The following is a 22,672-nucleotide window of genomic DNA, read 5'->3' as shown; positions in this document are numbered from 1 at the left end:
GCACACTTGTGTGTATTCACATATATGTATAAACGGTATTCATTCTCCCTGGTCCTCAATAGTCATAGCAGGAGGCTAATGCAGACACAAAATAACCAGCTGCTTAAAATTAAATGGCATTTTGTGCATTAGCTATAGTCAAGAAAGTGACATCGTAATTAAACTATTTACTTTTTATAATTGGATTATGAAACGAATCTGGGGCATAATTCAGAAAACTCCTAAGTAGTGCTGTTCTGACATCCGAAGTAACCGAGCTGATCATCACTATTGGGTTGTTGCCATGCATAGCATGCTACAGAGCCTGTGCAAGCACTAGGACAGAAATGGGCTCTTATCCTTCATGTCACATCTGGCCCAGTGCCACTGCCCTGTTAAGGGTGTGGGGTTTTAGGTTCTGTTCCTGTTTTCATCTTTTTCTTCCTTTCCCCTTGCTGCTAGGGCATCTGTATTTGTGAGGCTGGGACCACTGTCTTTAGTACATAGCAGGCTTCAGCATCACCAACAGCTTAGTGAAACTCTAATGCAAAAGCCCATTTTGGGTAGCACTCCAAATGGGTGCTACCATTTAGGAGCACGTTTGTTTTTTCTCTTTCTAATGCTTTTTCAAAACAAAGAATGTGTCTCAGCCAAAAGCAAATCCAACTGCTATTCACAGCATTATGAATCTTCTCATAAAAGTGAGTTAAGGTATCAACCTTAACATTTTTATGGTAACTAGAAAGACTCTGTGGGCTTATTTCCTTTCCTTTGTTTTGTATTTTATATACTTTTATAAAAATGTTACATCGTATTTATTAAGAAAAAAATTCTTGACAAAATTGCATTACTCTGGGGCTAAATTTGACCATGAATATTAGTAACTTAAAAATATGAGTTACTTCAGTATGTTGAAACAAAGCTCTATAGTCAGGTTGAAATTCAGAGGAATTATGCAACTCAGTTAACATTCTACAAGTGAATCTGTAGTATTGCCGAAAGGGTTTTAAAGACATGTAACCTAATACAGTGACTAGAAACCAAAATCTTATACTGCTGAGGCACAACTGTTGTTGTCTGTGTTTTGTGTTAAACACAATTTTATCTTAACAGATTTTGTCTCAGCTAAATGCAACTCTGATTCTGCATTGCCTGGGGTTTATAAGACTGACTTTTTCTGCATTAATTTTTCATATGAGCCTTGGTGAACTCAGGCACATTTTGTAACAGGTTCTGTTTGAAATGGTAGTGGAGTTACTAGAGTACTGTTTGAAGTCAGTATTACTTTCTTAAATATTCATAACCTTATAACTGCTTGTAAATCGGAATTTTAGACTTCCTTTGCTTTTTTGGTTTTAGGTTGTTTTTTTACCCCTTAAGTTGGCAGAGATGGGAATCCTTTGCAAAATGAGTGTTTCTTGAACCTCAGTCTTAAAACTTTGGCTTTGGGCTGTTGAAAATTATAACATATGCTGTATTTTCATTTCTTCTAGTGTAATTATTCATATTTTTTTCATTGTGGTATTGAAGTAATTAATTTCTGCAGGTAGACATCATCAAAAGAATATTAGCTCAGAATTACTAACAGTAAATCTTTGCTGACCTGTTTGGGGCCACTGTGAAAAATTACTAATTTTTAATTTTGTAAATAGGCAGTAATAGGAAAAGTTATTTTAAAAATGTTTTATGGAACTGTTGAACATTCATATCTGCATCTAGAGTTCTAATAGACATAGATCATGATTAAGGAAATGTGTAAGCATTTCAGCTGTTGACTGTGGAAGAATAAGATTTGCTGTGTACATTTCATCTCTATTTGTTTAATTGAATTCTTTTGAAATCTTGTTTCTTGTCATCATGGTTCTTTTTTACCACATTGAATTCCCACAAAATTATTATCCTCAGACTGACATTAACACTCTCAGAATTTTTTGTTTATAATTCATAACCTTATCTCTTGCATAAGGTAAAACAATCCACATGGTCCAACAGTTTAATTACACAAATTCAGTTTCTTTCTGTAAGAGATACTGAAGTTTAATATGGAGAAATAAAAATTCTTCTCCAAGGTATTCTCTGAAGTAGGCATGCCTAGTGGGAAGGAGATTAAGTGGGGCTGTACAGATAGTTCAAGCAAAAGTTTCTGGAGCCATTTTTGATTCCTTCTGAAAGGTAGAAAAGTAAAGGAGTGTGGAACCCCTCCACAGACAGGTTTCCAGCTTCCCCGATCTCCCAGAAGACTTGATGGGTGGAAGATCTTTTCAGAGAATGAGCAGAGTTGGAAACTGTGGGGAAAACAGGTGCTGTGTAGAATCTCTCTGCTACAGATTGGCATGGAAATAGTTTGGGGTGGTTTGAGCTCTAGGTAAGCCTTTACTGCCTAGAGAATGTGTGTATCTACTAAAAAAATTTATTTGATAACTGGTTTCAGAAATGTTTATCTTATAGTATATAATACAAAACTATCTCTATGTTCTGCTTTTTGCCAATGGTGAAAATTGATTAGCCAGTTTCTTTTTGCTCACATATGCATTTATTCAAATGGCATGCCCATTTTATGTCTGTGAAATCAAACCCAGGCTTTCAGCCTGCTCCTTTAGCTTTTGGATGCATGCTTGTCCTGGGTTTAGCAGTAGCAGTCATTTTTTTCTCCTTGGTAGCTGGTGCAGTGCTGTGTTTTGACTTTCGGGCTGGGAACAAAGTTGATAAGAATGATGTTTTGGTTTGGCCAAGGACTTTGTGAGCCTCATGCTCTGCCAGGGAGGAGGGGAAGATGGGAGGAAGCAGAGACAGGACACCTGACCCAAACTGACCAAAGAGGTATTCCATACCACAGCACGTCATTCCCAGGATGTAACTGGGGAGTTACCCGGAAGGGCTAGGTGGACTGCAGGGTTGGAGGAGGTATCGGTCGGTGCTTGGTCAGGCTGGGGGCGAGTTATCGGTCGGCTGGTGATGAGGTGTTGTATTCTCTTTCCTTGTTATTTCCTTTATCATTACTATTATTGGTGGTAGCAGTAGTGATTTGTGTTATACCTTAGTTACTAAACTGTTCTTATCTCAACCCGTGGGAGTTGTATTCTTTTTGATTCTCCTCTCCGTCCCTCCGAGAATAGGGGAGGGCAAGAAGGGGAGGGGGAGTGAGTGGACAAGCTGTCTGGCATTGGTTAAACCACGACAATGTTTCAGATACTTCCATAATACTCACTAAAAAAATTGCCTTTCATTTCCATGTTACCTGTCTTTCTTCATGGAATGCAGTTCTTCATGGGGTGTTCACAGAAGAAGTAATCCTTATTTAAGTAAGAACAGTGCGATTGTTCATGTTGATAAAGAACAATATATGTACATATATAATTTATATACAGTCACATTTTATAAGGTGAACAGAGTTCTAACAATTAAGTGAATTGTGACAACAGCCTATTAGAAAGCCATCACAAATTATGGGTAAAACTGATACTGCTGGCTAATGGTATCGTTGCAATGTTGAGTGCCCACCATAAAAGTATTGTGTAGCTTTGAATGCTAAGTTCCTCTCTCAAATGATTAAAGGTAGAGTTTAAGACATTTATTTAAGAGCTCATCTGAGTTTTTCCAGAGGCTACAGTAATGGGACCTCTTGGGCAGGCTGGAAAGCTGAATGAAATGATGGAGTAACAGGGGATTATTTCAGTGTCCTCTCTGATATCATTTGTGTTGCATAAAGGAAAATGTAGATAAAATAAAAACCTGTGTATTAAGTTATGAAGGTCTGTGTGTCAGTTATTTTGGTTGTAATACACTAAATCCAAGAGCAAAGTTTTTGACTTTTCGCTGAAAGAGCATGCAATTGTAATTCTGGTGTTTACTGCTATTTCATTTTTACAGCTGTCTCCTTTCTTATCACTTAATGATGTGCTTTACAGTAGTGGAGTCTTTTTATGTTAATCATCATTTATCTGCACCCTGTCAAGACTCTGATACAGCAGCTCTTGATGAAACAGAGCAAATAACTATTGCCAAGCAGAGCTGCTGGCTGAACTCAGTGGAAACCAAGCATTTGTGTGCCTATGAAAAGCAACATAGTTTTTGTCGTCCTTCAGCTGCGAGTACTTGTATAGGCCTAGCTCTTTCTCTGTCTCTTGGCAGCTATGGAGGTAGCTGGTTAGAGCAGTCTCATACTCTGGGACATTGCACTGGAGCTCTGCCCTCTCCCTTTGCAGGACATGGCATTGCATTATCCAGCTAGCAGGAGCAGTACAAACTTGGGTGTCTGTCAGTTCTTGGGCTGTTCTGATGTGACAGAGTCTTTTTAATAGAGATTTGTTGTTTGGTTTCCAGCAGTAACTTCTCATGACACCATGCTGGTGTTATGGCCACCTGCAAGGTGTTGAGCAGGCATCATAACGCTCCATTGCAGCGAGTGCTGAGAAACCTGTGGGCACCCTAATGGAGTGGTGTAGCTAATGAGCATAATGTTTGACAGCATATTCCCAGCCCACGTTCTGGCCTGCTACACATGTGATGTCTTCAAAGCTGCTCCTCTCTGGGAGCACTAAGACTTTTTTGTGTTAACAGCAGAAGCATGGTGGATTTTCATCATGTGCCAACCCCTGACAGGCCAGCATGGTGCCTGGGTCTTTCCGCTAACGAGACTGTATCATTTAACCAATGATTAATTGGCTAAACTAAGTGTTGTACTAGGTGTCTGTGCTCAGGCTGGGGCTGAAGAGTCTTTGTGAGGAGAGGCTGTGACTGCCCTGGGCTGGCCACAACCAGTTCTGTCCGGTTCCAGCTAGTTCCAACTGCCCCAGCACAGAGCACAGCCCAACCCCTCAGCCAGTCCTGTGGTGCCTCAGGGAAATGGATTTAAGAAGGAAAAACTACTATGTGGGAATAAGGAGTGAGGAAAAAATTGTGAAGAGGAGAGGAACTGGGAGCAAAGGAGTTGAAGCTGAGCCTTTGGAAAATGAGTGGGATAGGGAAAGGTGCTGTTTTGTCATTGTCAGTATCCAAATGCAATTTTAATTGGTAGTACATTGAATTCATTTTCCCAAAGCTGAATCTGTTTTGCCTGGGAGGGTGGTGGATGAGTGATCTCCCTATCTTCACTCCCAAGCATGTTCATCTCATTTTCCTTCCCTGGGCTGCTATGGAGAGGGGTGAGAGGGCAGCTGGCTGGGTGTCTGGAGCTGGCCCACGGCAGCCCATCATTGGTGGGGGGGGAAAGCCCTACAAACCCTCCTTGAAATTTTCCAAATTGGTTTTCAGTTTGTTTTGGTATTCTATCCCATATAAAAACATGAGAAAGCTCCTTCTCCCCTACACATGCACTTTGTCATAAACCAGGAAGTTACTTTGCTTGGTTTATGACAGTTGACTCTGATTTATACAGTCAGGCAAGGCTCAAGTTTCTGAGATGATTTCTCTCCTGTATTCTTGAAAGGCTGACGCAGTGTGAGAGGTACAATGCAGAGACTCTCTGCGAGGTAATTATCTTGCAATTTTTAGGGAACAGTCAACTTTATACACCCACGTGACACTTCTGTCTATACCAATAAAAAGCAAGTCAGGTTCATAGCAAAACATAAACATGCATACTTATTGTGGCATAAGTGTAGATAATGTGAATAAGTACTGTAAGTTAAGCCCCACCTGTTATATCATAATAAAAACTTTGAAGGATTTGGTGTTCTCAGGCCTGAAAACATTTCTCAGAGAAGTCTGACAGCTGTTAAACTCTTAAGGTAGTTAGCAGCTTTATAAATAAAGCAAGGCAAGGAACTATTACTACAGGAGAAAATAGGCAGTTAATTATTTGGGTTATGGTGTGAACAAAACACAATAGTGAAATAGTATCCACATTTTCAACAAATATTTGAATGACTCTTTGTCCTTTGCCACCTTTTTACAGTGTTTCAAATGGTTTTAGACTCTATAGGTTTTATGATGTGCACCAATGTAAATTTTGGAGTAAAGAAGAGGAGTCAGTGGGCCAAAGCTGTGCGTGTGATGAGGGCAGCAGCTGGAAGCATGGCTAGAAGCAGTGTCTCTATTGAATCCTGAACTGTTTGTTCATTTGGTTTTCTTTTTCAGCTTGATTGCTCACAAAGTTTTCTGAATATTAAAATTCAGAAGTAATGACTCCCAAGAAGTCAGTTGGACTTTTGTACTTGGTCTCAAAGGGTCTTGATTTCATGCTATTTATCTACGCTATATATTATTATATTATACGCTATATTATATTATATTATTATTTATAGTATATTATAATTTATATTCATATTATAATTATAATTTATATTATATTATTATGCTATATACTATTATATTAATATTATGAATTGATTCATTTTCAAAATATAATTTTATGAGTACTCAGTTGCTGCTAACAAAATATTGGAGAAACAGCGTCATCCTTATGGTTGTGTAAAGCCATAAAGCTCTCTTGGTGTCTGCGTTTAGATGCAATAATATTTATCTGGCGCTATTCACATTGCCACTAAGACACTGTTAAATAAATTCTGTTTACTTTTGCAGCTCATCTTTATTTTCCTCCCTGAGTCTGAAAGACTAGCTTGTATTTTTCAGATCTGTTTATATTTATTTCATTAATAATTTCAGTTTTAAGACTTTTTTTTCATCTTTTTTAATACAAATGGGGTTCTGTCCTGATGCAGACAATCTGTGGAATAAAAATAGAAATTGTTTTCACTCTCTATGTGATGCTTGGCATCACTTAAAGTACAGTCTGAATAGACTGTGTCTAAATAGTTGCTGGTAAATGGGGGTCCAGACCAAACAAAGGGGAGAAGAGAATGTCAACCCTGCATTATATACCAGAGCTATTGCACGTGTGAAGACTTTGCAAACAGTTCTTTAATTCTTTCTTGTATTCCTTAAGATTTTAATGGGTATCTGTCTCTGTTCTTGCAGCTAACTCCAGTTGGAACAACCATTTTTACAGGATTTTCTGGAAACAATGGTGCTACTGACATTGATGATGGTCCAAATGGCCAGATAGAATATGTCATCCAGTACAATCCTAATGATAAGGTAAATTAATTAAATCTTTTTTTTTTTTTTTGTCCAGAGGGGTGTGTGTGTATATATATTACATATATATATATACAAAGAGCACATGAACAAGAGGTTGCTAATGGACTTTATAAAGAAATGCTTTTCTTCATGATGTAGAATATACTCTGCCTGTGAGCCTTGCCTACTCTGTAAACACAGATGAATTTACCTTCCCTTTCATTGTCATGCTGTTAGCAGCTGGGTAATTTCAGTATCAGTCATTAATAATCCCATCTTCTCCAGTGTCCACACACTTAATTTTGGTTTTGGCGTGCCTTTTCAGTCCATGATAGGTAGTTGTATTTACTCCTACACATTTACACCTAATAGGTTGACAGCTAAGAAATATTCATAGACATGGCTAAATTACTCTCAGAAGAGACATTCTGACTTTTCTCATGGAGTCATTTATATTGAAAGATCACTGTTGCTTTTTGGTTTTTTGTTGTTTTTTTTTTTTTTTTTTTAGGAGTCGCATATTATTAAACACTAGTGGTCCCTACATGTTTGCAAACACGTACTTTTAGAAACAAAAATCTTAAAGTATTAAACTAAATTCTCTTTGGGGTCAGATGTGTGAATTTGTCTATTACAAAAAGGTTCTGTGCATAGCTGATTCTTCTGAAATGTCCATATGAATTTTTGTAGCAAATTTGAAGTAATTTAGCAATCCTTATTTTGCAAGCCAGACTCTATTTTGCCATGGGCTAAGGGTACAGATACTGTGGATCAGGTGGTGGGATAATTTGTTAAGCAGACTAACCTTTTTATTCATCCCAACGATAACACAGAAGTTGAAAGTGTGTGGGGTGGGAATATAGTATAAAGATTTAGTAACCTGTCATTGACATTCCCCACTTAAAGGTAATTTGTGCAGGAATGGCTTTTTTGGAAAACAGCAATCTAATTTTCAGTTTAATTAGAAGGGTAGGCACACAAGTTCTGATTCATTTGTGCCATTTTAGCTGTACATCTCAAAGATGTCGACTATTTTCATTGAAGTCAGAAGGAGTGTAAATATCTACTAAATTACAATTAGTGCTTGTACTTTTTGTGAGGTAGAATAGGCACTTTTGTAGACTACAATTCTTTTGTATTAAAGAAAAATTCAGTGTGAACTAATAATATGTAAACCCTACTTTTTTACTTTTCACTGGGTTAATTCTTGATTTTTGCATAGCTATATGCTGAGGAATAGTGTTTACTCACTGTATCTACATATTTTGGGGTAAGAGATGGTTTCTTGAAAAACCATGGTGTTTTCTGGGGAGCATTGTTTTGCAAAGAGGCTATGTCTTTTTGACAAAAATGTGATTGTGATGTTAGGGTTTGAGGAGATAGCAAATTTCTGGGTTTAATTTGTAGGTATGTGGAATTATTTTTTAAATGTTTGCAGTCATTTCTTAAAGATTAATTTGATTGTGAAGACTGAGCAGTCTCCTTAGTTACGGCACTCAGTGAGACTACTTAAATGAGTAAAATTCCTAGCGAGCAATGCGCAGGTTCATCATGTTACATTCTCAGCTGTTCTTTGTACTGATGATATGTATGATTGAAGAGTTTCGGAAAACTTATAGGCAAACTCAAAGGTTTTCTATGGTAATAGTAAATACTAAAGTGTTATGCTAACATGATCTTTTAACTGTTTGTGTGACAAAAATGTTACAAATAAATGCTATTCCACTACCACAAATACTTGAAAAGTAAACAGAAAGCAGGAAGGAGTGAAAGGAAAGGACAAGGCGTTTCAGATTCAAAAACCCAAATCAAATCAAATCCTTTAAATTTTTCTCTCTGCTCTCTTTTTCTTACTTGTAACTTATAGTACTTAACAAAACCAGATCAAATAATTTCTTCTCTTTCAATAAAGACTATGAAAAATATTGGTACAGAGGAAATACCTCTTCCAGACAATATTTTCCTGGAAAACCTTAGAAAAGTGAAAGGGATTTAAAAAAACAAACATTTTCTTATACATTGAATATGTTGGCATAACGAACACACACACACAAGTATTATTTCTGTTAAAATGCATTGCAGAACAATGAAATAGAAGAGCTTCTTTGTATTTAATTTACTATTAAGTCATTGCATTATATTGCTCAAAAGCATGCTAGGAAATTAATCTAAAAAGCATCTCCTACATCCACATTAACCTGAAGTTGATGTTTGTCTAACCACTAAGGAGATCACAGCATGCTGAAGTGGTTTGGTCTGGTGTTGTACCACAGAAAGAGTTAAAAATTTTCCATCTACTACTCAGTGAAACTTACTTCTTGTTGCTCTCCCAGTGCCTGTGAAGAGCAGTGAGGGATTTCCCTGTCTGGAACAACTTCTTTGGAGTAGTTAGTTGGCATTCCTTCCCTCCAGTGTATTAACTGAACCTCACAGCTTGGTGTCATCAGCAAACTTGCTGAGGGCGCACTCAGTCCCCTTAGTGAAGCCATGCTGGCTGTCACCAAGCATCTTGTTGTTTTTCATGTGCCTTAGCATGCCTTCCAGGAGAGTCTGCTCCAAGATTTTGCCAGGCACAGAGGTGAGACTGACTGGTCTGTGATTCCTCGGCTCATTCATTTTCCCCTTCTTGAAAATGGGAGTTATATTTCCCTTTTTCCAGTTCTCGGAAACTTCATCTGACTGTCATGATTTTTCAAATATGATGGCCAGTGGCTTAGCAACTTCATTTGCCAGCTCCTTCATGACTCGCGGATGGATTTCATCAGGTCCCGTGGACTTGTGCACAGTCAGGTTCTTAAGATGATCTCAAACCAGATCCTCTCCTATGGTGGGCCAAAGGTCTTCATTCTCGCAGTCCCTGTGTCTACCTTCCAAGACTTGGGTGGTGCGGTCAGAGCCTTTGCCAGTGAAGACTGAGGCAAAGAAGTCATTCAGAACCTCAGCCTTCTCCAAATCCTGTGTAACTAGTTCTCCCGATAGCTTCCAGAGGGGGTCTACATTGTTCCTAGTCTGGTTTTTATTCGCTATGTACCTATAGGATCCTCTCCTGTTACCCTTAGCATCCCTATCCAAGTTTAATTCTAGCTGGGCCTTAGCTTTCCTAACTTGATCCCTAGCTTCACATTCCTGTACTCTTCCCAGGCTGCCTGTCCTTGCTTCCACTTTTTATAAGCCTCTGTTTTTCATTTGAATTTTCTTCAGCAGCTCCATATCCATCCAAGGAGGTCTCCTGGCCCTCCTGCTGCACTTCCTTCTAGTTGAGATGCAACACTCCTGAGCTTGTAGCAGGTGGTCCTAATATTTGATACTTTCTACAATAGTGAGAAAAAAAAAAAAAATAGATGATGGCAAGCTGAACTGTAGAAACTGAAGACCTGAACTCTCAGATGAGAAATGGAGAAAGCTTTTCTGAACACACCAGTGCAAATTCAGCATGGCAAATCTGCAAAAAGCAGGGTAGCTAGTTCTTCAGCTTGTGGTTGGAATTAATAATGTATATGCAAAGAATCACAGAGATTTCTATTACATTACAGATTATTTATTGTTGGGATGTTGTGGTTTAAGCCCAGTCAGTAACTCAGAACCATGCAGCTGCTCACTTACTCCCATCATTCTCCCTCTTCACTCCCATCGGGATGGGGAGGAGAATCAAAAGAATGTAAACACCGCAGGTTGAGATAGGAACAGTCCAATAACTGAAGTATAATACAAAACTGCTAGTACTACTAACAATAATGATATGAGAAATAACAAGGGGAGGGAATACAATTGCTCACCACCCACCAACTGATACCCAACCCAACCAAAGCAGCAATCTGGACCTTCCAGGTAACTGCCCCCAGTTTATGTACTGGGCATGACCTACTGTGGTATGGAATACCCCTTTGGCTAGTTTGGGGCAGGGGTCCTGTCTTTGCTTCCTACCAGCTTCTTGTACCCCTCCTCACTGGCAGAGCATGAGAGACTGAAAAGTCCTTGATCAGAGTAAGCACTGCTTAGCAACAACTAAAACATTGGTGTGTTATCAGCATTGTTCTCAGATCAAAGCCAAAACACAGCACTGCACCAGCCACCAAGAAGGATTAAAAATAGCTGTTACAGCTGAACCCAGGACTTCTTATGGAGTAAATCGGATAAGGAGAAAACATAAAACTCTAAAATCTCTAATCTGGAAAGCATATGCCATTTTGATATTACATTTAGTCAATCATCTCGTGGTCTATATGAAACATATTTTAAATTCGATGTGTGCTTAATTTTACCATACTGTTTTAATTTATTGCAGACTTCCAACAGGACCTTTGATATTCCTCTCACTTTGTCTGGAGCAGTAGTTCTACGGGAAAGACTAAATTATGAAGAAAAGACTCGTTACTTGGTCATTGTTCAAGCAAATGTAAGTATAGATCTCTTAATAGCCATTTGTACTGCTGATTTAGGTAGGGTTTTAGTTTGCATATTTAGATTTATCTAAGGAAAGGGAAAGTCTCAGTAAAATACCAGGTATGATACTATTCTTCTCTTGAAGGTCTTATTTACCTAGGTTGTAGGAAGCTTAAGCATTTTCTTACTAGTTAAAAGAAGCTTGCTCAGTGTGTGTAACAAGATGGCCTTTTGGCACAAAGAGCAAGTTGCAAATTTGAAGTACAGCCCATGCAGAAAAGTGCATTCTAGTGTCACTAAATGTTAATTTTCTGAAAAATATAGCGATGCTAATTTGATCTTAAATGAGTTTAATGGGTACAATTTAGTTGTATCCTTGAGGTTTGAAATGCATTTTACTATAAAGAGGTGATTTTAATTTTGAGCCATACTGCAAGCATATGTGGAGGGCTTTTTTCTTTACTTTTTTTTTTTATAGTGTCTGGCAGTGGATAAGGCATACTGAGAAGAAAACTGATGCTTAAACTACATAGAATATATCTGTCCTCAGAGAAGTTTTTTGGTGCCCTTGAGGGCAGTGAAAGCTTTTTTCCCTTTTTGTCCTTTTGATAATAGAGGAAACGAAAACTTTTGCTCTGTTGTTTACCTCTGTTGTGATACCATTTGTTTTGTGAGGAAAATGAGAATGCTCTGAAGCAACTTTAGATAGCTTGCTCCTGAATTCACGCATTTATATTGCTGTCATCTTTCCGACAAGGAATTGTTGATAACATTTTACAATCTATTTTGCTAAATATTGTGTGGCATGTTCATTATTTCTCCCAACAGAAAAAGGCTCCAGGGGTGTCTTAGTGCTTGTTACACTTAGATATGTCTAAAGATGCTTCCTGGCTGTTAGAACAACTCATTTTTTCCTGGCTAACATAATTTTCTGATCTCTTGAACAGGAATACAGGAATGCTCAGAACTGATTTGCCTTGTTGTTTTATCAATAACTTATTCTGCAGATCACCACTGCATATTTACAGCTCTTTTCCTTTGATGTCAGAGCTCAGAGTGTCATGAGACACTGCACTCCTAGAAAAATAACAGGGCTAGTTGAACAGGTCATGTTTTTCGAGAGCAAGATGTGATGTGTAGCAGTGTGAACAGCTCACATGAAGAGGGAAGCCTGTCACCCTGCAGGAGCTGCTGAGGAAGGCATACCTTGGAGTGCATGGTGGCAGTATTATAAAGCAATCTCATTAACTGGTTCATTCCTTTCAATACGTGTCCTTTCACAGTAAATTGTCACCTTTGTGGTGCTGATTTTGGGACTAGACTTGTGCTAATAGCTTCTCTATCATGTTTATACATAATGGGGCAGTTTGCATGATAGAAATGTCTTGCAAGGACACATGTTTTCTCAGATATACCCAAATGGGAACTGAGCTTACTAAAATTTAGAGCCCTCACAGATCAGAAACTAGGTCTCAAAGAAAGGCTCTAATTAAGCTTTATAACTGAGTGTTTTGGGGAGTTTTCTATATGCAACTTTTTTTTTCTGTTTTTTATTTTACACAGTATTGTTGGCAACATTTAATCATTTTAATCGATTGTGTATACTATGCAATCATATTTCTATTCCACTGATTACATTAGCAGTGATTATTTATTGTTCTTGCATCCTAATGATACTACATGAAATTAATTACTTTGAGTAGAATCATAGAATAGTTAGGGTTGGAAAGGACCTTAAGATTACTGAATTCCAACACCCTCTCTGCCATGGGCAAGGACATCTCACGCTAAACCATCTCACCCAAGGCTCTGTCCAACCTGTCTTTAAATACCACCAGGAATGGAGCATTCACAACTTCCATGGGCAACCCATTCCAGTGCCTCAGCATCCTTACAGTAAAGAACTTCCTCCTTATATCCAATCTAAACTTCCCCTGTTTGAGTTTTAACCTGTTACCCCTTATCCTATCACTACAGTGCCTAATGAAGAGTCCCTCCCCAGCATCCCTATAGGCCTCTTTCAGATACTGGAAGGCTGCTATGAGGTCTCCACGGAGTCTTCTCTTCTCCAGGATGAACAGCCCCAACTTTCTCAGCCTATCTTCATACGGCAGGTGCTCCAGTCCCCTGATCATTCTCGTGGCCCTTCTCTGGACTTGTTCCAACAGTTCCGTGTCCTTTTTATATTGAGGACACCAGAACTGTACACAGTGCTCCAAGTGAGTCCCATGAGAGCAGAGTAGAGGGGCAGCTTCACCTCCTCCTTTTGATGCAGCCCAGGATACGGTTGGCTTTCTGGGCTGCAAGGGCACACTCAAGCCAGCTCATGTTCATTTTCTCATCAACCAAGACCCCCAAGTCCTTCTCTGCAGGGCTGCTCTGAATCTATTCTCTGCCGAGCCTGTAGCTGTGCCTGGGATTGCTCTGACCCAGGTTTAGGACCTTGGAATTGTCACAGTTAAACTTCATGAGGTTGGCATCAGCCCACCTCACAAGCGTGTCAAGGTCCCTCTGGATGGCATTCCTTCTCTCCAGCGTATCAACCGAACCACAGAGCTTGTTGTCATCAGCAAACTTGCTGAAGGCGCACTCAGTCCCACTGTCCATGTCATCAACAAAGATTTTGAGCAAGACTGGTCCCAGCACCGATCCCTGAGGGACACCACTCGTTACTGGTCTCCAGATGGACATTGAGCCATTGACCACAACTCTTCTCATGCAGCCATCCAGCCAGTTCTTTATCCACCAAGTGGTCCATCTATCAAATTGATGTCTCTCCAAGTTAGAGACAAGGATGTTGTGTGGGACAGTGTCAAATGCTTTGCAGAAGTCCAGGTAGATGATGTCAACTGCTCTATCCCTGTCCATCAGTTCCATAGCCCCATCATAGAAGGCCACCAAATTGGTCAGGCAGGATTTCCCCTTAGTGAAGCCATGCTGGCTGTCACCAAGCACCTTGTTGATTTTCATGTGCCTTAGCATGCCTTCCAGGAGAATCTGCTCCAAGATTTTGTCAGTCACAGAGGTGACTGTATCTTCTTTGAACCAGTATTTCTCAAAGACACATTAGGGAATGTGAAAAAGTTCAGTTGATGATGAAGGCTTCTCCTTGTAGGTATTATTATTTTTCATGGTTAACAATGAAGAAAACTGAATTGAGGTATTCCCATATTTAGAAACTGTAAATGTGAAACTGTTTCAAGAACTGACTGGACTGCAAAATAGGAAAAAAAATATGTATCCGATCTGATTTAGAGGAATGACCTATTCCTCTTACACAGATGACAATATTAAAAAGCAGAAATACTAAAAAAAGGTGGTTGGATTTTTTGGTGGGTTTTTTTGTTTTGTTTGTAATGAAAGCTATCACAACAGTTCCTCTGTGGAAATGTAAATATTTTGGACTGTTTTTAAGAAACCATTGGATAGTCATGCTGTTTTTTCACTATGATAACAGAAGAAAGAAAAGGTCAACTGTTGCTAGTGTGTACATCGTTCAGTGTATAAAATAATCCAGGTAGCTCCTACAATTCAGAAAAGCGTAGCTTTATTCTGTACCATCTGTAAAGAAAAAAAGAGACAGTCAATAAGTTGTAATACTCAAGGGTGTCTTGTGTACCCAAAGATTTTAAAACAAGCAAACAAAAAATAACAAACAAAAAGGAACCAGACAGACCATGATACATAGAAAGGAACCTGTCATGAAGCATGAAGACTTTCTGGATGCAGCATTGTAGCTGCTTTACTGTGGACGGAAGTGTTCTTCAGCCTTTTAAAAGATAAACAGTGTAACTCATTCTCCAGACTAATCAAGTCCTCTTGGAGTACAGATCTTAGATCAACCTTATCGCTGTCCCCTGGCTGTTTTTTTTTTTTTTGGTAGGGAAGAAGGCAGGTGATAAATCTTTCTTAAACTGTGGTGTGCAGAGGTGGATTGAGCATTACAGTTTGGGACCTCTCCACTGCCAATTATAAAAGAAGTAGTTACTGATTATGCTTTTCATTTCTGTAAGTTAAGACATTAAGTCAAGGACTTTTCAGCTTCTCCTGCTGCCCTGTCAGTGAGGAGGCTGGGGGCTGCAAAAAAAACTGGGATGGGAAACAGCCAAGACAACTGACCCAAACTGGCTGAAGGGATATTTCATACCGTATGATGTCATGCTGAACAATAAAACTAGGGGGAGTTTGCCAGGGGGGCATCAGCCTGCTGCTCAGGGACTGGCTGGGCATTGGTAAGTGTGTGGTGAGCAATTGCATTGTGCATCACTTGTTTTGTATATTTTTTAATCATTACTATTTTCCCTTTCTTTTCTGTTCTATTAAACTGTCCTTATCTCAGCACATTATTTTTACCTTTTTTCCAGTTCTCTCCCTCATCCCACTAGGTGTGGGGGATGTGTGTGTGTGTGAGCAAAGAGCTGTGCGGTATGTAGCTGCCTCCCAGGTTGAACCACAGCAAATTCAGATTATAAGTAAAGCATGAGGGACTTTTTATCTTAAACAGATATTTTTGTAGAATTGTTATAGAATTAACAAGACATGTGTCTTCATTTCACACATTTTCTGAGAATTAATTTATCAAAACTGTATTTTTTTGTCTGAGTGATAGATGTCTCAATATTTCTTAATTCAAGAGATAAACTTTTACCTCAATTTTATTCCTCAGCCTTTAAGGCCGTAGCTCTGAGGCTGAATTAATTCTAGGAAATTACCCATTTCCTAGAATGTGGATAATTATGATGCTTGTATGTTCTGCCCTTAACTTTAAACTTTTTTGTAGATTCTCTGATTTAGAAAGTCTCGCCAAATGTAACTCATTTGCTCCATAGGACCGAGCCCAAAATCTTCATGAGAGAAGGACAAGTACAACCACCCTGACAGTAGATGTGCTTGATGGGGATGATTTGGGCCCAATGTTTCTTCCTTGTGTCTTGGTGAACAATACTCGTGACTGTAGACCTCTCACCTATCAAGCGAGCTTGCCGGAACTGACTGATCCTGTAAGTCCTCTTGATTTTTTGCAAATGTCTTTTTGCAACTGTCTTTTTTTTGTTGTTGTTGTTTTTTTTTCCTGTGGATGCAGTTGAGAACTGTAACTAGAAAGGTCATGTATTATTTATGCCATGTTTTATATGATAAATAAAAGAAAACTGAGATACATGTAGAAATTGGTGTTAAAATTCTAGCTTTGATAAAATGGCAAACTGCTTGTTCACTACAGTGGCTGAGTCTTACTGTAATTTGATAACTTTGGAATTGCTTTTCCTGATCAGACCACGTTTTGCTCTCCAAATATACACAAGAACCCATTTGAGAAAGGACTTGACGTGTTATTCCATTCAGGGTAGTATAGAGCTTAGGAGAACAGTGGGTTTTTTTGGAAGAGGAAGCATTAGTTACTACTCCCTGAAAAAATTATTTGTTACTAGTATTGCATTTCAGTCAAGAGGCACTAAAAAACAATGTGTGTTTATCCCATGCAGATGCTTGCACTAAGTATGTTGGTTAACACATCAGTTATGGTAGGGACAAAGAGCAGTATGAGGCCCATTTCATGCTGAAACATACACAGTGACTCACAAAAGGAGGAGGTGAGAGCTTTATCATTTCTTGGTGAAAAAGGGTGTCAGTTCCTCTTCCTTACAGGAGAGCTGCTTCTTGGTATAATCTCTGTGGTGGGTGAAACCAAATTAATAATTTCTTAATTGATATTGATATATGACTTTATGTATCAATATATATTTGAGAATATAAAAAGGAAGAACCAATTGAATCACTTGGTATTGCCACATCTCATTGGCATTGACGTTAAGAGAATATTAAGATAAGGTTAAGCCTTGACATTAAGATCATGACTTCTGTTGTTTACTGCAAGACATGTTCTCTGTCCTGCGTCCTCTGACCAGGAGATGGGGAAGGTTGAGGCTGTGAGTTCTGAGAGAGAACTATAAGTTCTCTGTCTTATTTGTCTTGCCATCCTGTGACTTGCAGTATTTTCTCATCCCACACATTGTGTTGTCATTGTTGATCAGTGGTGCCATTGCAAATACGCTTGAGCTGGGTCACCAAGTGCTGCCATCACCCTGCTTGGTTGACTCAGATGATGCTGTTAGTGAGTTTCAAAATCTCTCACAGTGCTTTATCCATTTTAGGTCTAGTGGAAATTGTTTCTAATATACATCAGTTGATTGATTCGTCCTGCACAGGTCTGGTTTAATAACCAGTGAAATCCCTAAGAGGTGAGACAGGCCTTATTGTAATTAAGATAAGTGTATCATATGTATTCTGGGTAAGGGAGAGCTAGAGCAAATTTGAGGGAGGTGGTGTAAGTCCATCTGGACCCCTTGGCAAACTTCTGGTGGAAGATTGGGCCTTACATATACCTTCAAAGGAGATTCTCTCTACTGGAGAACGCAGCCTGATGATTGCAGTTATGGCAAGACTGGGGACTTGATATTCAGCCTGTAAGAGAAGCAAATTGGTTATGAAAGGAAAAGGAAGAGCTGTTCCATATTTAACCTTGTGTACTGATTTACACTTTTTTTTTTTTTTTTTTTTAAATCATTTTCCCCTCTTCCCCTTCCTCCTACACCTTGATATTTGATAGCCCTTTGTAACTCTGTTGTCTGGTTTGGACTTGAAATAAATCCTTTTACTTAAAATTCTACATTAATTTTGTTTGGGCCTAGTGTCATTTGAAGGAGACTGGGCAGCCAGAAGTTACTTTCCATTTGAGTGTGCAACATTGTTAGGGTTACTAGGTCACCCAAACTATGCGAGGTAATAGAGCATGACCCCATTTTATCTGCACAGATCTGATACAGTTCCCAATACACAGGTAGGTGAGCCAGAAATTATTAATAACCAGTGTTTCATCATGACCTTTTTTTTTAAATTTGGTTATCTCTAATATGTAATGAAAATAATTCAATTTTTTTGATAGAGCTCTCAAAGATTAAAAGAAGCCATCCCTGTCTCCACTCCTGCCTTAGTTAGCTGCACTGAAAGGGAAAGCAGTGTCTGCCAAATAAGGTGTCTAGGGTGGGAAAAATCTAACTGTGATTTAGGTGCTGACTTGCAAAATGTATTCATTTAACTTCATAATCTGCAATCTGTTCAGGTGTCAGGGGGCTTTGTTTGCTTCTTGTCTGTTTTGCATCAAACTGCACCTTAAGAAATCTATCTATGAAATGAGAAACTGGTTCTGTTGATAAACTACCAGCTATTTGCTGTTTATCTGTTCGTAGCACTGTAGCAGTTTTGATAAAGGTAAGTAGAAGAAGGATGTTTGAACTCAAAGTTTTATCTTGGTATCTCAAATATTTTCTAGACTTCTAAATGGTAATTCCTTTAGAAGATATGGATGGTACCTAAAAAGATTGAGCTAGTAAATTTATGTATTACATTTCTTTCTGCAAACAGTACTGTGGTAAAGTGCAGAGAAGCCTTAGCTGTCTGGAATAGCCAGGAGCTAGCAGTGGACTCATGTGATGTGCTAATCTCTCAAAGCAGCCTGAGCAGAGAACCTCACTTAGAGATAGGTTGAAGACTTTTGCATGACGGGAAACCATTGAATTGTACCACATAGACAAGACCCATCTGAGCCTGTCAGGCTGTACGACTGAAAGTACAATCTCAAATTATTTAAAAGCTCACAGTAACCAATATACTCCTCAGAATGATTTATCTGAAGTTACTTGACCTAGTTAGTTGGGGTTTTTTTAAAGATCAAAATTTATTACGCTGTAGGTGTTGAACTCCCAGTGTGTGTGTAGCAAGTACAACAGAATGCTCTTTGCTGGTTTTGATGGGTTTCTTTGATTTGTTTGTTGGGGTTTTTTGTTTGTTTGTTTTTGTTTTTGTTTTTATGATAGCCACTCTAGGTTAAGGTACTATTTTTAGTCCAACATTTATTTTTATTTGCTTTTTCAATTTTCAATGAACATGAGAAGGAATATTAATGAATATAGGATGAAGTTGAAGTATCAGTTATTTGGAAGCAGTGGCTTGAAAAAGAAGTTATTTTACAGGGCAAAATGTATACTCTGCTGACCCTTAAAGCAAGGCATTTAATGTAACTTTCAAGTATAATATTTTTGTTTCGTCTTGCACAATTAGCTGGCCATGAATTTACTCAGGTAAAAAACATATTTCTTTTCCAAGCTTCTTTCTTCACTTAAATGCACTAAAGCAGTTGGATACATTGGGAATGAAGAACCTGTATGGTGTGTGTTTTGTTTACAGTCTTTGAAGGGCAGAGATTGAAGAGGCCAGTGAAATTAATGGATCTCTTTGTTACCAGAGAAGCAATTTATTTTCCTAAGGAACAATACCAGGGTTTATACTATGCCTTCTGAGAGTTGTTCTGACTCATGTCAGTATTAATAATATTAAATCAGCTCCATCCTGGGCAGAGTGTTGTATAACTACAGTTTATACACTTGTGAAAGCCTGTTTTGCATTTCTGCCATTCGCACAGTGTAATTTCCCCCAAAACTGCAGATCTTCCAAGCAGAGCTGAAGGTTATCTGATAGTTTTCTCTGGGTGTGCATATAGAAGGAAATGATGCGACAGTACCTTCTCAGTTAGCTGAGTGCTGCCTGCAGCTGACTGAGCTTTGCCCCAGGTTGTGATATTCTTCATTGGTGATTGCCTGGTTTCACGGGTGTCACTTTTGCAATGTCACCCATGAGCCACTGTAATTAATTGCTATGATGACATTATTAGTTCTGGGAGCACAGCTAAGATCATAGAAACATCAGTGTCTCTGATATGAAATGCTTGTGAGGTGTTCTTGCAACTCAGCAGAAGACACAGAAAATCATAGTTCAGAGTAAACAAACGTTGGTGTTTTTGTAGCACATTAGCTCTTCTGAATGCTTAATCCTGTGTGTCCTGGGTTCAGTAGTAACAGTTATTTTTCTCCTTCTTAATAGCTGGTGCAGTGCTTGTGTTTTTGACTTTCAGCCCTGGAACAACTGATAACACCAGCACTTTTTAGTTGTTGCTCAGTAATGTTTACTTTGGGGAAGGACTTTTCTGAGTCTCATGCTTGCCAGGGAGAAGGGGAAGCTGGGAGGAAGCAGAGACAGGACACCTGACCCAAACTAGCCAAAGAGGTATTCCATACCACAGCACGTCATGCCCAGTATATAAACTAGGGGCAGTTACCCTGAAGGGCTAGATCACTGCTTCGGTCAGGCTGGGTATCAGTTGGCAGGTGGTGAGCGGTTGTATTCTCTCCCCTTGTTATTTCCCTTATCATTATTATTATTGGTGGTAGCAGCAGTGGTTTGTGTTATACCTTAGTTACTGGACTGTTCTTATCTCAAACCATGGGAGTTACATTCTTTTGATTCTCCTCTCCATCCCTCTGGGAGCAGGGTGGGGGGGGAGGAGGGGGAGAGTCAGCGAGCAGCTGCATGGTTCTGGGTTCCTTGCTGGGCTTAAACCACAACACTGTGGTAGGTGAGTGGCTCTATTGAAGCCCAGACAAAGCAAAGTTAACAGTTTGTAATCCACACCTTAGGTTATATATTGCTTCTCTGGACAGTAATTTACTTGTGAAGTGCTACCTGTTGAGTCTAATTCAGTGTCTATGACAGCCATAGAGTAAGTTGCTTTTTAAGTTCCCAGACTAAGAGGAAAAGAAATAAATCTGCTGAGTTTTGAGTACTCTAATAATCATTGCAAAATTTATCTGCAAAAAGACACCAAAGCCCACTATAAGACAGAATTCAGTCATTGTTTGAAGTTCTGTCTCATAACACACATGCAAATCTTTTTACTTTATTTTCTTTAGAGGAATACAAAATACAGCTTCAGTGATGCCTCAGAATGAGCTAGCATAAACCTTTCAAAATTTAAGTTTCATAAGCCAAATATATTTCCTTATAATAAAAGGAAAATGGTATCTTTGGTAGGTGAAAGGATGCATGTATAAACTTCTTGTGACTGCTGATTGGTGCACATGCTGCAGCGTGTTTCCTAATTGTTACCATCCTATTTTCTGTCTGGTAATTCATTGAATTTCAGTTTCCAAGAATACCTGTGTTGTATGCTGATTGATTTTGGGGTTTTGTTGGGTTTGTTGTTGCATAGTTTTCTATTTGCCTTAGTGTTTCTGTGTCTGATCAAATCTGGCAAGAAATTTTTTTTTTAATGGTTTCAGAAAGACTTCAGTAAATTAGCATTTATTATTGGGATGTGCAAGCCATCAAATAGAGTTAAAAAAATATAACCTCATGAATGTCTCACAACATTGGAAAGATAATTTCTGGTCACTCTTTCCCCTTCAGTCTTTTCCTGTCATGCTTACTTTTTTGAAAGTTTTGTCCATTTCTGTACTCCATTTCTTTCCATCATCAGGCAAAGAAGAGAAGCCAATTAGCAGTAAAAGTTTGTTTAATCAATTGCTGGACTAGTTTTGCAACAAACTTTTCATTAACAGGTTCCATAGGGTAATTATCAGTCCACATGAACACTAATATACTCCATGACACCAATGAGGCTTTCTTTGTCCTAATTCAGGATTCAACACTTCAAATACCTAGCTGCATTATGAGTCATTGCTTATTAATGCACCACAGATGTATCTTTCTACATGGAAAATATTTATTTTTGTGCTAATTATCCTCAGTATCCTTAGAAGTTTTGTCAGCAGGAGCCTTACAAAGTCAGTGGCTCAGCTGTCCTCTTGAGCAGAGACTCAAGGAGATGGATCTGAGCAAAAGACTACAAGATAAAAGTATATATATATATATAAAAAAAAAAGTAAAAAATTGTCTGAAGAACAGTGTGGTTGAAGAAGTTAAAAAAAGACTTAAAGACACTGAAGAGCAGGGAGCACCCTTAGAAGCCCTCAGGCTTGGGTTAGCAAGAAGGACCTCTTAGTTAGATTAGTTTTGCTTCAAGGAAAGAAAACTGAATTTTTAAGAGATGGAAGTGTAATCCTGCAGGGTAAAAACCCTGCTTGAGCAGTGGGGGAGCGAGTCCTCCCTGAAGAGCACCGCACACATCCTGTAACATGGTTTTGAAACTGTGCAAACTGTAGACTTTTGATGGTAAGGTGAAATGAACAGTGTTGCCCTACTGTCACAGAAATCAAGAGTTACAGTATTTTTTAATTGCAAAGTTTAGATCATTTCATATTTAATACTGAGCACAGTCTTTTCTGACCATTTAACTTTTTTAACTTTTTTTTTTTTTTCTAACATTGAGGAAGGTTTTGAATACTTTATGGAGGGGACAAAAAGTGTTTATTGATTTTCATATATGGAAGGTGTTATA

At 38.7% G+C, this 22,672-nt stretch overlaps 1 protein-coding gene across 14 annotated transcripts in view; it reads left to right on the top strand.

Annotated features, from left to right (window-relative positions):
- The window catches only part of PCDH15 (protocadherin related 15), a 460,786-nt gene that overhangs the window by 192,278 nt on the left and 245,836 nt on the right, over positions 1-22,672 (top strand). For 13 of the 14 annotated variants that reach the window (XM_061373834.1, XM_061373832.1, XM_061373828.1 and 10 more), the window contains 3 exons: positions 6,898-7,017; positions 11,285-11,395; positions 16,212-16,382. In XM_061373834.1, the coding sequence (XP_061229818.1) occupies positions 6,898-7,017; positions 11,285-11,395; positions 16,212-16,382 (402 nt within the window). Of the gene's footprint in view, positions 1-6,897; positions 7,018-11,284; positions 11,396-16,211; positions 16,383-22,672 lie in introns of those variants that run through there. The other variant, XM_061373831.1, reaches the window with a different exon arrangement.

This window comes from Neopsephotus bourkii, unplaced genomic scaffold (genome assembly GCF_033783945.1).
Source record: "Neopsephotus bourkii isolate Nb327-2 ecotype Australia unplaced genomic scaffold, CSIRO-AGI_Nbou_v1 NB_1634, whole genome shotgun sequence".
Taxonomy (NCBI): Eukaryota; Metazoa; Chordata; class Aves; order Psittaciformes; family Psittacidae; genus Neopsephotus; species Neopsephotus bourkii.
This window is presented reverse-complemented; position numbering and strand designations above follow the sequence as displayed.